This window comes from Chironomus tepperi, unplaced genomic scaffold (assembly GCF_022539635.2).
Source record: "Chironomus tepperi strain 1889 unplaced genomic scaffold, CSIRO-AGI_Ctep_v1 contig_85, whole genome shotgun sequence".
NCBI classification, from domain to species: domain Eukaryota; kingdom Metazoa; phylum Arthropoda; class Insecta; order Diptera; family Chironomidae; genus Chironomus; species Chironomus tepperi.
In genome coordinates this window covers 5,857,111-5,871,983 of record NW_027226207.1, presented here as the reverse complement: position 1 = coordinate 5,871,983, position 14,873 = coordinate 5,857,111, and the positions used below count along the sequence as shown (strand labels likewise).

The 14,873-nt window shown below is 28.8% G+C and overlaps 1 protein-coding gene across 1 annotated transcript in view; it reads right to left on the bottom strand.

Annotated features, from left to right (window-relative positions):
* Positions 1-2,585: 2,585 nt before the first annotated feature.
* Positions 2,586-14,873, bottom strand: part of Glut4EF (Glucose transporter 4 enhancer factor) — a 74,528-nt gene continuing 62,240 nt past the window's right edge. The window contains exons 5-7 of the mRNA XM_070634545.1: positions 11,502-11,593; positions 9,972-10,275; positions 2,586-9,900 (exon numbers count right to left, since the gene is read on the bottom strand). Of these exons, the coding sequence (XP_070490646.1) occupies positions 9,490-9,900; positions 9,972-10,275; positions 11,502-11,593 (807 nt within the window). The 3' untranslated portion in view covers positions 2,586-9,489. The remainder of the gene's footprint in view (positions 9,901-9,971; positions 10,276-11,501; positions 11,594-14,873) is intronic.

The following is a 14,873-nucleotide window of genomic DNA, read 5'->3' as shown; positions in this document are numbered from 1 at the left end:
ACTTCTATGACACAATAGAAAGCCTACAATGTCATACCTAAACTACAATAGCAACTAACCATGAATCTGTCCTTGTATGGGCCACAACATTGCCATTTGGTACCGCATTTAGTTTACCATAAACCTCATACAATTCGAATTTGTATCTAATGAATGTAACGACCTTCAGGCCGCTGAGACAAGCTTTATTTATTTTTTGTTGTGAGTCTAATTTTTCGCCATTCTGAATGCCAAGGATAACTTTTTGCATGAAACTATAGAAACTTAAAAAAGTATCCACAACGTAAAAAACAAAAATTATTAATCATATTGCATTTTTTTGGGATTTTATGCTTGTTAAACACATTTTTAGAAGCGAAAATTTCGACCGTTTTTTGCTCTTTTTTTGCCATAAAATTTGTTATGTGGACACACCTAAAACATCAAAAATCGGATTCCTTAACGCTTTTACAACTTTTTTATATTTCTTTCCTTAACATCCTAGCTCGATAATTCTAAAAATTTTAATTTTTTTTTTTTTTTATTTTCTCTTATATTGAAAATTTTTCTTTTTTAAGCCCTTAATTATACTAGAAAAAAAAACTTATTTCTCACTTTTTTTTCTTTTCATCAAATTTGTATTTTTGTATTTTTTTCTTTGCTTTCAATGGCATGATTATTAAAAAGAAATTTGAAAAAAATTTCTTAAATTTAATATCAAGTATTATTTATTATTATATTGTATTTATACCTTCTTTTTCTGTTTTATTAATTAAACTTCTCTCTTCTTTTTATGTTTTTTTCTTGTGAATATATCATGAATTAGTGTGTAACAGATCAATGAGCATTATTAACAGATTTTACTCTTTGTGAACAAATTAAAGAAAAAAAAAGCCACGGAAAATTCAACATTAACATAAAACAGAAAAATGAAAAGTATCGCAATAAAGAACTAGACAACTCGATCATTTTATGAAGACAAAAAGGTTTTCTTTGAGAAAATACTTTTTTTTTAAATAATTTTATTCATTATCTTAACAACTATTGTTATTTGTTACTTAATTTCTTTTTTCCCTCCAAATTTGCTTTTATTCTTTTGATTTTCGTTTTCGTTATTCTTGTTGAAGTGAAGGTGGGTGTTTAGTGATTTACTGGGGTTGTGGATATCTCAAATTATTGATTTCAGGAATTGTTTTGAATTTTTGAACAATTTTGGGATTTTTGAACATGATTTTATCACACTTTTAAATTGGTGGATTCTTTGTTGTTTGAGTTAGAGTTCGAAGTCGACTCGGATTTTCTATGGAGTTGTGTCGACTTGAATCGACTATTCCATACAAAATTCGAATCGACATCAAACTCTGATTTGAGTAATTTAGTACAAATCTGGTTAAAAATTTGAAAAACTTATAAATGATCAAATATAAAATTTGATCAAATTTTGAATAATTTTCTTTGAATTTTGAAAGACTTTGTTAAAAGATCTAGTCTTTTTAAAACTTAAAGTCGACTCGTATTTTGAATTTAAAAGAAGACTCAAGTCGACTTGGCTTTATACAAAATTTGAATTTACTTTGAGTCTTATAATTCTGATTTTGATTTTAAATTTGAAAAACTAAAAATTTACCTGCTTCAAAATCTAGTCCAAAAAGCATTATTTGATCAATATCTAGTATTTAAAATAAAATCTAGTACACATTTTGAATTAAAAGTTGAATCTTCTTCAAAATTCAAATTTGAAACGGAATTTTGGATGAAATTTGAAGTACTAGATGAAAGTTCTTTTACAAAGTATATTCTATGTCATCATTATTCAACTATTGACCTAGAATTGAACTCTAGATTACAAAAATCTAGGTTAAAATATACTAAAATTTAAATTGAAAATCAATTGGACTAGATTTCTTGAAATTAAATAATAAATTGTAAAATTGAAATTAGAAAACTTCAATTGAAAAAAAAAAGTTTAATACAAAGTTGAAATTATTCCAAAAATTCAACTTTTAACTCAATTTTAATCATTTTTGAGTTTATAAGAACTGTAAATTTAGTTTGAAAAAATCAACAAAGAATTCAATTCTTTAAAAATTGTTCATTTTGCTTTAAAATAATTTTGAAAAATTCAAATAAATTTGAATTTTGAACCTGAAAAATCTCCAAATTTCTAAAACCATTAAAAAGTCAATTAAGTTAAGAAACAAAATATTAAATTTAATTTTCTTTCTTAACTAACTTTTTAAAAATCTGAATGTAATTAAATCCTAGAATGTAATATCCAAACCAACTCGAAGCCACCAAATAAATCCTCCCTGTAAATCACTATAAATTAATTCATTCCTTTTTGAAAGTGCAAATATAGTAAACGTATTCAGAAAAATAATTTTTATCTCTTTTTTATTATAATCATTTGTATTTTTTTTTTATTAAGATTTTGGCACCAAAATGCCCAAAAATTTGTTAGAATAATTTTGTTATGTGTTTAACAACTATAGTACATGGAAAAGAATTTTTCTGAAAGCGTTTAATTGAAGAAAATTTAATAAAAAAAAGAATAAGGAGAGAAAACTCAAAGTTAAAGGAAAATAAAAATACTTCTACGAACACTTATTAAATTTTACAACACCTATAGTGAATATATATCTCTTATTATTGTTAAAGTTTAATAATTTTTTCTTAACAATTATTTCGCAATCAAAAAATGGTTTTTTTTTTTAAAAAAAGAATGATTTTTATAAGATTTTTTTCAATATTTTTCTCATATTTTTTTTGTTTTGGAAAATTCCTTTTATTTCCAATTTTCAATTTTTTTCCATGTAATCTTATGGAGATCTTTAAAAAATCTTTGTTATCATTTATAATAGCTTGTTTTTTTATTATTTTTCTTATTTGTTTGTGATGTCTATATCCTTAACATTTAATATATATATGATCATTTTTCGATTTTCTATTTCCATTAATTAATTCTTATTTTTTTTTTCTTTCTTTTTTAACATTTGTACAAATAGGCAAAAACTTGTAGTCTTTTTATTTCGATTTTTATTTCCTTATGTGTGATTTTTTTTTGTGACAACCAGATTTCCTTTCCTTTTTTTATTAGCTTAAGTCCTGACTCATGTTTATGGGGGGTCATGGGGGATGGGGTCATCAATTATTGGGTCATTAATTCGCAGATTTTTGGTCTTAATTTGCAAATTTTGTGGATTCTATTAAGTCATAGAATTACAGGACCTTCAAAATTGATGACCCCTTACCCCTCACCTCCCCCATCCTAATTTTGGTTTCTTTTAAGTTTTGTTGAAGAAATATATACTTTTTTTTTCTATGTCATGGGATTTATGTCTCATTCTACTAAAATTTAACTTTTATTGGTAACTTTTGTCTTCAAATTAAAAATCTTTTGTTCATCCTCAAAAAGTTTACTATTTTCCTATCATTTCTGGAAGTAGATTGAAAACGGGGATATATGCAACTTTGATTTATTTCTCTAAAAATCTGTATATAAATCAACTAAAGTGGTTTAATGTATTTTTCGTTACTTGGCAGATTTCATTTACTTTATGGGAGATCATTTTTTGTTTTGCTTAAAGTTTAATTTTGCTTGAGGAATTTGTTGATTGAAGTGCTGTGGATGTGGGATTGGTTTTCATGACTTTTTACATTTTTTTGATTGAGAACCTTACAAATGTTCAGCTTTTTGATAAATTTGTAGGGTTTGTTGAGTGATTGATTTCAAGTTTGTGTTTGAAAACCTTACAAATATTCAACTTTTGAAACATTTGTATGGTTTTAGTCGAATAAAGTTCAAATTTTCTTGAAAACCTTACAAATTTCTCAATTCTTGAAACATTTGCAAAGTTTTAAATTCAAACTTCAACATTTTTAACTAAAACCTCACAAATTTCAAAGTATTAAACATTTGTAAGGTTTTAGTTCAGAAATTGGAATTTCCTTTTGCTTATAACGGACATCCCACAACACTTCAACCTACAAACATACATTTTTTTTGATGATTCTTCAACTTTCTTAAAAGTTTCTTCTTCCATCCTTTTATTCCTTCTTCCATCCTTTTTTGTCTCATTCGTGCGCAACAGATTCTGACATGAAAGTGAATCATCCATTGTCTCTAAACCATTTCCGTTTTGTCAGTTTAAATTTTAATTTTTAGTCTTTTTTCCATAATTAAGTCTCTTGAAATTTTATTTAATAGTAAAATTGTTATCATAGGTTTTTTTTAGAACAAGGGGTAGCGAGGCTGGTGAGACGTCTTATTGCACGTAATGATTCACTTCCAATCAGATCTGTTGCTGATTTTTATTTACTCTCTGGTTATATTTTTTTAATTAATTTATTTTTTCGTCGTTTTTATTTTGGATTGAGTAGAGCGTCGAGTGTATTTTTGTCTTATGATTCTTAATTTAATGACGATTTCGTGTAGTATGCTAGATAGTTTGAGATGTAAAAATTTTGATTGATAAGCTCCAGCCTTCGGTCGTGGAATCATCACAAATATTTGCTTTTAATACTACTTAGATAGTACACGAAGTTGGGTATTTTTTTTTTTTTTCAAATTTTTTAATCCGCAATAAAAAATTCATCGAATTTAAATTCTTAATAAGTCAATTTTTATGCACCAATTGATTTTCAGTTGAATTCACAATGTAGCTATTCTCTGGATGGTGAGTGGGTATTGTAGGGTGGGTGTTTGAAGGGGAATTTGATCCCATAAATGGTTATACTCAAGTAGAACACCCTAAAAGGCAAAGATTATGCTTTCAAGAGCTTGCTAATAAGCGTTACTCTCAGCTCTCGAGACCATGCTCTGTATCTTCCAGGGACAGGCTCTAATTAGTCAAATGTCTAGTTAGAAACTTGAAATTCAGAGAATTTTCCATGAATTCTCAAGTTTACAACCAGAAATACGATCAACTAATCGAGAGCTGTTCCTTTTGGTATCTATTTGATGAAGCTGACTTCCAGGTGTACATAGGCTATGTTGTTGTCTTAGGTATGCCTAGGAGTACTTCTAGGTTGAGCCTAGAACTAGGACATACATTTTTTAGACCTTAGTTAGCATTAGAGTACAAAATAGGTTTAAGTCAACTTAGATATTGAACCCGAGCAGCACAATGGAGTTTCCAGGGTGACACTAAGTAGTCATGCAGTTGACAAGACTATAAGGTGTCCTGACGAATACAGTTCATGCTGTTTGGGATTTAGACGACTAAATGACAACATAGTCGACTTGAAACTGTAGATTATATCAAGAAGGAGCACTTCTGGCTAATTGCTGACTTATAATCATAATTGCAAACTCAAATCTACTAGAAAATTGCGAATTCTAATAGATTAAGTCACAATACATGACTATACATCATCAGCATCCTTCAATACCCCAACCTACATCACCCATCCACCTCCCCAGAGTAAATTTATTAATTCATTCCGAATAAATTTTTATTAAAACCTACAATTTTTTTTTAAATTACTATTATCATTACTTTTTGTTATCCTCGATTATTTAAACTTTAAGTCTTGGCAGTGAGAAAATTTCTTCATATAATAAAAATTGATGTTTCTTCGGCTTTGTCGTATTTAATGGCGTTAAGTTCTTTTCACAATTAAATTTCATCAAAAAATTAGTTTAACTGATTAGTAAAAATCTACAGTGCCGTTCATTTTCTTTGGTGGAAAGCACTTGAGATAATTGCATTTGCACATTAAAAATTTTCATCTAAATTTTTTTCATTATTTTTGATATGAAATTCATATAAAAAAAAATTTAACTAAGGGGGGGAGGGAGCAATAACATAAAAATAGGGACAAAAAGTGAATTTTTTATCAGACTTTTGAGTTCATTTTCATTATTGAACGGAGAATTTGCTTTCATTTCCAATTTTTTTACTTTAATTCATTTCCAATTTTTGAACCTTACACGCCTTTTTTTTTGTACCTTTTCACTGCCAAAATTCCTAACCTCAAAATCATTTCTATTTTCTTTTCTTTACTCTTTCTGTTCTGAATTCCATGCTCAACTCAACTTTTCTTATTTTTCGCTCTTGACTTGTTCTGTTCTTCCTACACTTTGCCTTTTCTCATTTACTACTCATTCCATATCCATCAATATATATTTTCTGATATTGATCTTATCTTTCTGTCGTGGATTTGTGTCTGTAGATTGATTTGACCTGGTTTATTAGATGTTTTGAGATCCAGAACTTGAGATTGTCTATCAAGTTGATGGATTTTTAGCTGATCTGGATCTTTTGTTGTTTTGGATTCTTTTTAGATAATTTGCAGCATCAAAATCGACTAGATTTGAGTCTTGAAGCTGTTTGAATGTCTAATTCAATCTAGATTCAGATCCAGCAAAGGAAATTATGATCTTTCGAAGCTCTAAAAATAGTTTGTTTACTTAATGAAGATCCAGTACTGCAAATTTAGAACTTTTTGCTGTTTAACGAGCTTCTTTAATGGTTTGTTTATGTAATTTATATTGAACGAGATCCAGTAAAGCAGATTTAAGACTTCTGTAATCCCAGAATCTCATAAAACAATTAGTAAACAGATATCCAAAGCAATAAAGATCCAGTAAACCAAATCAAACCTTTATCCAAGTCACAATCCTACGCACAATCGTCATATCTTCATAGATCATCAACTTTTCAATTATTATTTGCCTTATTCATCTCATCTTCATCTTTTTCCTTACTTCCTAGTCATAAATCGGTCATTGTTTTACATCAAAAAGATTTCGCATTGTATATTTATTATTAACATTATTCATTTCTGTACTGATCTTTATATTTTATAATTTGTATTGTCGCATTGTAAATGCACACAACATCTTTTAAATAAATGAACACACACAATTTTCATATTTTGCTTCCTTCTTGCACTATATAATTAATTAGTTGTTATCTATTTTGCAGTGCCTGTGCTGCCTGCTACTGTGTGTGTTTTTGCATCTTTTCATCTTATTATTTATGCTTGATAAATAAATAAAATAATTTATTAATTGGGTTTTTAGATCACCATAATGGCTATAATGTAGCTGTGTAGTGCTGTATGTTATTTTTCAATTTTTTTGAAAAGATACACATCTCATGATTCTAAAAACACATTCAATTTTTCTTCTTACTTTTCATTCATCTTAGTCATCATTAAGAGAGGCATGAAGCTTGTATTGAGAACGTGGTCATCAATAATGATATTTTTTGGACTTGGCAGTTTATTTTGTCATTTTTCGTGTCTGAATTAAGACTTTTAATGCTTTGGAGTGTGTTGAGTAGCTTTCATGCCTTGATATTGACAGAGTTGTGTGACTGGGGTGTCATGTGGGGTTGGAAGGAGTTCTAGGGAGTAGGGTTACTTGAGATATCCAAGACCAATGGTTTTTTGGGAGTTATTTGGATATTTTGGATCTGGCAAGCTTCCCAGGCTAGTATTCCACAAATCCGAGCATTACTTAAGCTGTTGCTCATAATTTAAATACCCTCACATCCCCCCAAGCATGCATATCGCTACGACAACATTCAAAGCTGAATGTTCGATTCGCGAAACATTTTCATGACCACAGACAACAACTCTGGTCGTGATGACTTTCTCTAATAGTTTTTTTTTTATTTATTTCTTCTTATTCCTTCATCTTACTTCCTCTCAAAAATGGTGTGCTACATTAAATTAAACGCGATTTATTTTTTTGATGCAAAATTCTTCATTATGTAATAAAATAATATGGTTATTGATGTAATTCATTTCACTTATAGCCAACTACTAAGATAATATAGAAAAGTATTATGATCGGAACTTTTACATGCTAAACTTTCTCTTTTTTGACCAATTTTTGTTTTTATATCCTTAAACTCTAACCGTTTCATTATTTCATAGTTTGTACGACTCTAGTGACCAATGAGGGTGGTGACTTTATGGATGAGCATCAAGCTCGGATTCTGATCAACAAGATATTTCAATCATCATCCTCAAATTGGACATTAAAGTTACTTTTCATTCCTTACCATTTTCTAATATAACTTACATGATGTTAATTTCACATGAATTCTAATTCTCCACAATTTTTTATGTTTTAAATTCAATAATTTTTCATATTCATTTTTATATATTCTAAGTAAATTTTTTTTTGATAAATTTTTCAATTAAAACTTAGACGAAAAAGGGAAGAAAATAAATTTTTTTTTTATTATAAATTTCCGAAGAAAACAATCATCGCAGTCACTCAATCACATGTCAATTATGTATATGCCTTAATAAAACAATGAACAAGATTTTTTGTTTTTCACTTTTTTTTATATCGCAAAAAATTTCAAACATAAAAAAGTTCAAAAAAATATATTTATAATTAATTAATTAAGAAGTAAAATTGTGTATGTGTATATGGTCAATAATAGTAATAATCATAAAAATAGTAATGTATGCATATTGTGTATAATAACTAATGATTTCCCGAGCAACAACTTTACAGAAGCTAATATCGCTATATTTACATATCAATTCAAGAAAGAAAACATAAGACAAACAGATATTTTCCTCAATTCATTCATCATTATCATTTTTTTATATAATATCGCACGAGAAAAATTTAAAATAAAGTTTCTTTCCTTTTTTTTTGTTATTTATATTCACAGAGATGAGAAATAAGTTAAATGAAATTAAAATATATATATGAATAGAAATCTTTTTCACTTTTTACATTTAACGGTTGAAATTAATTTGAAATTTTGCAACAAAAATGTCGAAATTGTTTTAAAGTTTTGAGGGAAAACTTTATTTACACATCAATACGTACGTAAAATGATACGTACACATCAATACGTATGTAAAATGATATGTACACATCAACATACTTAAAATGATATGTACATATCAATACGTACGTAAAATTATACGTACACATCAAAACGTACGTAAAATTAAATTTTGATGGAATTTCAAGCCTTTTCATCCTCAAAACTTTCTCAATCTCAACAATCACAGTCAAGCGAACTCCAAACTATTCCAAACATCAATTTAAAATCATGAACATGTAGACATATGAACAAAAATTGGAGTCTTATAGTAAAATTAAAAAATTGCAAACATTTTTTCTCACTTGAAATAAGAAAAAACTTAGTTAAACTATATGCATAAATAATATATTTTTTTTTTGTTTTGAATCCTTAATAGCATTAATAGATTTTTTTCATCCTGAAAGGACTTATCACTTAAGCTTTTTTTTCCTTGCAATATTAATAAAAACTTTCTTATTTTTTTGTTTGTTTTTGATCAATTATAAGAGAATTTACTTCTTAACGTTCCTTTATATCGTCCAATATAATTCTCATTGTCTCATCAGAATCAATGAATTTGTTTTTTTGTGTATAATTATAACGATTATTATCAGTTTTAATTGCAAAATGTTTTGTTACTTAAATGACTATTGTTATTATTAATTATATTATTATTATTATTCATTATAATTTTAGGGGGCAGCACATGTTGCTTATTCAGTAATTTTCAGTCACCAAAACGACTACATGCCTTCTTCCATTTGCATTGTGTACACCATGAATCACGATTATCCATGCCGTAAACTTTTCGACACTTTTTATTCTCACCGCGTGTTCGTCTTTGTAGTGGCGTTGACATACCAGGTGCACGCATTTTAGCGATTCCCGATGGATTCACACTCTTGGATGTTGTCTGTATCACCGGTGTGTGTTGCTGTTGTGGTGGTGGTGGCAATTGAGGTGGCGAACTATGTGATAATTTTGTAATTGATGCTTGTGATGATGATGATGACAATGAATGATATTGTTGCACCAAAACTGGATAATTTGATGAGGAGTATGTGCTGGATGGCAACGTATATGGTGCATATGATGTGGACGGTCTTGGTGACAATTTTACATGCTTTTGTGGTGATGTCTGTGTAGAGATAATAAGAATAAATCCATTAAACATTCTGCATCAGTAAATTTAACATTAGATTCACTTACCGGACTTGTCTGTGACCATGCATAATTGTGAATAACTGTATTGCTTCCTGAAGTTATTGGACCCGATTTTGCGCAACTATTCTGTCCATTAGCTGATCCGGAAGACATCAAAAGTCCTTGACGAATATTTCCGACAATTTTTCGTTGATATTCTGGATCCTCATGTGGTGGTCTTGCCATATCACTATGTGATAATGTCGGTGGCAATGGTGGTGTTGTTGTTGTATTTGTATCTGTTTCAATTGCCTCATCCTCATCTTCCAAATCCGTAAAGTAGAAATCTTCATCGTCATTATTTTTTGGTCTATTTAAATAAATTTAAAAAAAATTGGAATTGCATTTAGTGATTTATTACTGTACATTTAATGTCATTTAGCATGAGTGAGTGAATGTAAATTGAGTTCCAATTTTATTTTTATATTAATGCACACCCTTAAGTGTGTATTCAAACGGAACCGAAATTTATTTGTGTATATATATAAATATATTGAATACATGAATAAGCATAACAGATTCCTCTATGTTTAACTAATTAAATTTTTTTTATAGTGCTCATCGGCATTTACAACTACGCTCAGCCATACAACCTTGGAGCATCTTAAAATAAGCAAACAATCCATTCTACTTCCATTATACAGTTTTTGTGCTTTAAAAGTCAATCTTTTTAGTTTTTATGAGTTATTTGGTGTTATACATTTGATACAATTTTATTTCCGTATTCTAGTCATTTTATGTCATCAGTAAATGTCAAATATGATTGACGGGCAGATGATTTCGCTTGTGGATTTGATTAATTTTAGAATTTTGTTTGTTTATTGATGTAAAATACGTAACTGATGTAAAAATACGTACGTAAAATGAAAATACGTAACTTAAATTACGTACGTAATGTAAGAAAACGTACGTAATTGAAATTCAAATAATTTTAAACCGTTATTGAGAAATTCTCAATCTGTCCAATAAATCAATAAGCCTTTAAAGCTTAAGGCCATTTATATATTTGATTGAACTTAATTTCCTTGTATTCCATCATCATGTGTCATCCACAACTGCAATTATCATTATATATTAAGATGATGTGACACAAAGAATTGTGGGTTTTATAGTATAATATTATCTTATGAATCATTCCCGGAATCAATTACAGTTAAAAAGGCATTTTTCTTGTCTTATTTTGCGCGTTATAGTAATTAAAGTTCATGATCGTGCTGAAATGCGAATGGCTAATGCACTTATTGGATTTAATTTATTAGACTGATTTTTTCCTCATTCTACATAGAACATTAATGAGATTAATTATTGTAGAAATAAGGAGGAATGAATCGTTTATTGATGACAATTTATCCTTCATCATCATCAGCATCATGACATCAAAAAATAATATATTGGATATCCAAGAGAATTAAATGCAATTTAAAACTTTATGGGTTTTTATGTAAGTACAGGCTGATTGGAATCTGTATGATGGACTTGAAGAAAATATAAATCTTTCATGTTGAACATTAAAAATAAAAAACTTGTTTAACTTACCCAAGATGTACATTGCGAACATGTGATTTCACTTGTTGATCAGTTGCGAAAGTTAAACCGCAATTTTTCCATGTGCATTTGAATAATCGAGTCTGTAAGTGAGGAAAATTTATATATAAATATCATAATTATGAAGGCATACATGTTGTGAAATTAAGAAATCATTTTTATAATGTGTCATAAACTCTTTTCTTCAACCTTTCATGCACATAATCAAGTGCTATGGCGTGAATTATAAGATACGGAAAATATTGTAATTTTTGACAAAAATTGAGCAATTTTCATGACTAGTTTCCGCCATAATTCAAATAAATTTACTTTCATTTCCATTGTTTTTCATTTCTTTTACACTTCGTGTGAGTTTTTTTTTCACTCTTTTGCATCTTAATTTTGTATTAAAAATTTAAACTCTTTTATTTATTATTACTTTTACTAGCTTGTTAGGTTTTCTATTAGGCGTAACGTGTAAATCATGTCTAAATGAAACAATTATTTGCCATTAATTTTTACATGTCGCAATTTTATGGTTAGATTTACATAAATCATTCAGTTAATTGGGTTTAAAGTAAGTAAAGTTGACTTTTACGTACGTAAAACTTTTGCGTATTATATGAAAATAATAAACGTATTATGTGAAAATAATACGCGTATTATGTGAAAAAAATAAGCGTACTTTATAAGAGAAAGAAACATTTTTTACACGAAAATAGTGCGTATTATACAAAAGTATACGTACTATACGCATGAAACTCAAAAAAGATTGCAAAATCTTCAAACTCAATTTAAAAAATTTCAAATATGTGCAAATTAAACACATCCAACAGCATAAAAACTGCGTAAAACTCATTTAAAATTGTCTTGCTTTTGTTTTAAACAAAATTTCATTATATTCACTTGCAAATGTTGTACAATTAGGCCAATTAAAATTGTTTAATTAATGCCCACCACAAACTACAAAATAATTTTATTTGTTTAAAAAGCCATTTTTTTCTGAATCTATTTATTTATACAGTCATAAATAACAAAAGACGAACGTTAATCCATGAGATGCACAACATAGTTATGAGCATAGCTTTGTGACCCAATTTTTCGTCTATATATAAATTTTTATTTTACAAAACACGACCTTCAGTTTATGTATTCTAGTTTTGTCATTGCGATGCACATGCGATGCTCAGCTCTGTGTTCGCTTAATGCTTATGAAGTTGGTACGGAACATAAAAAATGAAAGTAATTTAATTAAAATTAGAGTAGAAAATTGATGTAAATAATAAAATAGAGAGCATATCTTGAACTTTAATTATGTGCAACGGCATAGTATGATAAGAGAACATACGTTTAATGTAAGACATATTTATAAATGTAGATGTAAACATACTCGATAGTAGAAAATAATAATAATGCCATTGGTCTCACTCTCACTCTGATTTCTGTTGACATAATAAGTGAATATTTGATTTTCGATGATGACACAGTTTAATGAGCAAAGTCAGTCTGATTGCTTTCCACATAAACGACTGTCGTTTGGTCGTGTATTAGTGACGTGATATTTGAGTTGCATTAAGCAGTTGCATTATTCTAAGTTGGATGTCAAATAGTCATGTGTGCATGGATAGAGGTTAATAGAGGGTCAATCTTTAGATTGGCTCTGTGCTGGCAATTGGAGCAGCTATTAAGCTCAGATCTAGATCTTTCTGGATTAATATGTAGAGTAGTGTCTTTAAAGCTATAATTTGTAGATTATTGAGCTGTATAAGAGTAAGGTTGATAAACGTCACTTGCCCACAATCCCATTCCAATAGATTCAGTAAACAAGATTTTTTATTCCCTAAATAGCATCAAAGTGTGGCGTTTAATGACGTTGTCAATTTAAAATGATGTGTAATATGAGAATCGCTCTCTAGCTAGACATAATTTTCCCCAATTTAACATATTTTATTATCTATAGCTCATACCCGTGTGTATAACTTTAATGCTTACAGCATTTTTGTTTTCCTACTCTAACTCGCCTAATTGTGAACTAATTTACGTATGTCATTGCTGTTATTACGAAATCACTAGCTTTATTTTTTTTTGAAAAAATATACAAATTATTCCGCTTGTTGCATACGCATAAATATAACGAAAGGGAAACTTTATTTTTGCCTATTTCTATTTCGCTATGGCAATAGAAAGTGCTATGGAGAGAAGAAAACAATTCAATAAGTAAAGTGGAGTTGGTTGCTCGTCAAAATCAACAGTTATGCCAATAAAAACTAGCACAAACTATATTTTAAAATTTTTTACATCGTATTCTAGCTTCATGGCCTCTTCCATCATCACATTATGCTGTATTTTTGGCTTTATTTAGAGGAAAAAAAATATAAATTTTTCAGATATGACAAGGCCATTCTACTCAGTGTGTATATAATTGAATTGAGAATAGATTTTTTTTATGCTGTAAAGGAGCTTTAAAAGCTTTATTATTTTATGAAAAATTTGTGATTGTATGTGTGTGTGTATGCGTGGTCAACAACAACAAAAAAATCTACGCATTATATCTAAACAATAGGCCCTTTTTTGGGTTCTATTCAGTCGTGTACTTGATGGAAGTTAAGCAATCAACAACAAAAAATATCTACACAATCGTATGCGGAAGTAGAAAGAATTAGTTAAAGATATTAACAGAAAAAATCAACTTAAAATAAATTTTCGTCATGGGAGTGTGTGTGTGTGTATATGTGCGCATATGTTCAACTTCCTATATACATTTTCCCTGCCTTCTTCCATTCAAAGTTAGGGAATGTTGTTTTTCTTCCCAATTTTTTTTTATATTCACACACAACAGAATGGGATCAGCGCTTTTTTATTGATCCCAATTCCGGCATAAAGATTTTTCCTCCTCACTACGACATCTACAGCTTCATATTTCCCATTTTTATAGATGTATTGGTGCTTGCTTTATTATTGTTTTTTTTTTCGCAACTCCAAAAAAATTCTCTTCTCTTGCCGATGTTGAAATATTGACCCAAATTTCCCATTTTCGCATGATTAGTGACATTATTCTTTTCAGCTGATGGCAGAGGTGTAGATGAAGTGTTTATTGGATTTTGGGGGTTTCCTTAGCAATTTCAAATGATTAGGTTTGATTTATTGGAGGCTTGTCTTCTGTTCTTGGCTATTTAGGTACTGGAAACTCAATACTTTGGTCTATTTGAGGCTTATTACCTATTCTTATCCACAAAACAGTCAATAACTCAGTATTTGGGATTATTACAGGCTCATATTGTATTTCTATCAACCCAGCCATCAGGAATTCAATAATTGCGAATATTAAAGGCTTATCTTCTATTCAGTAATCAGAAACTCAGCATTTTGGCTTATTGAGGGCTT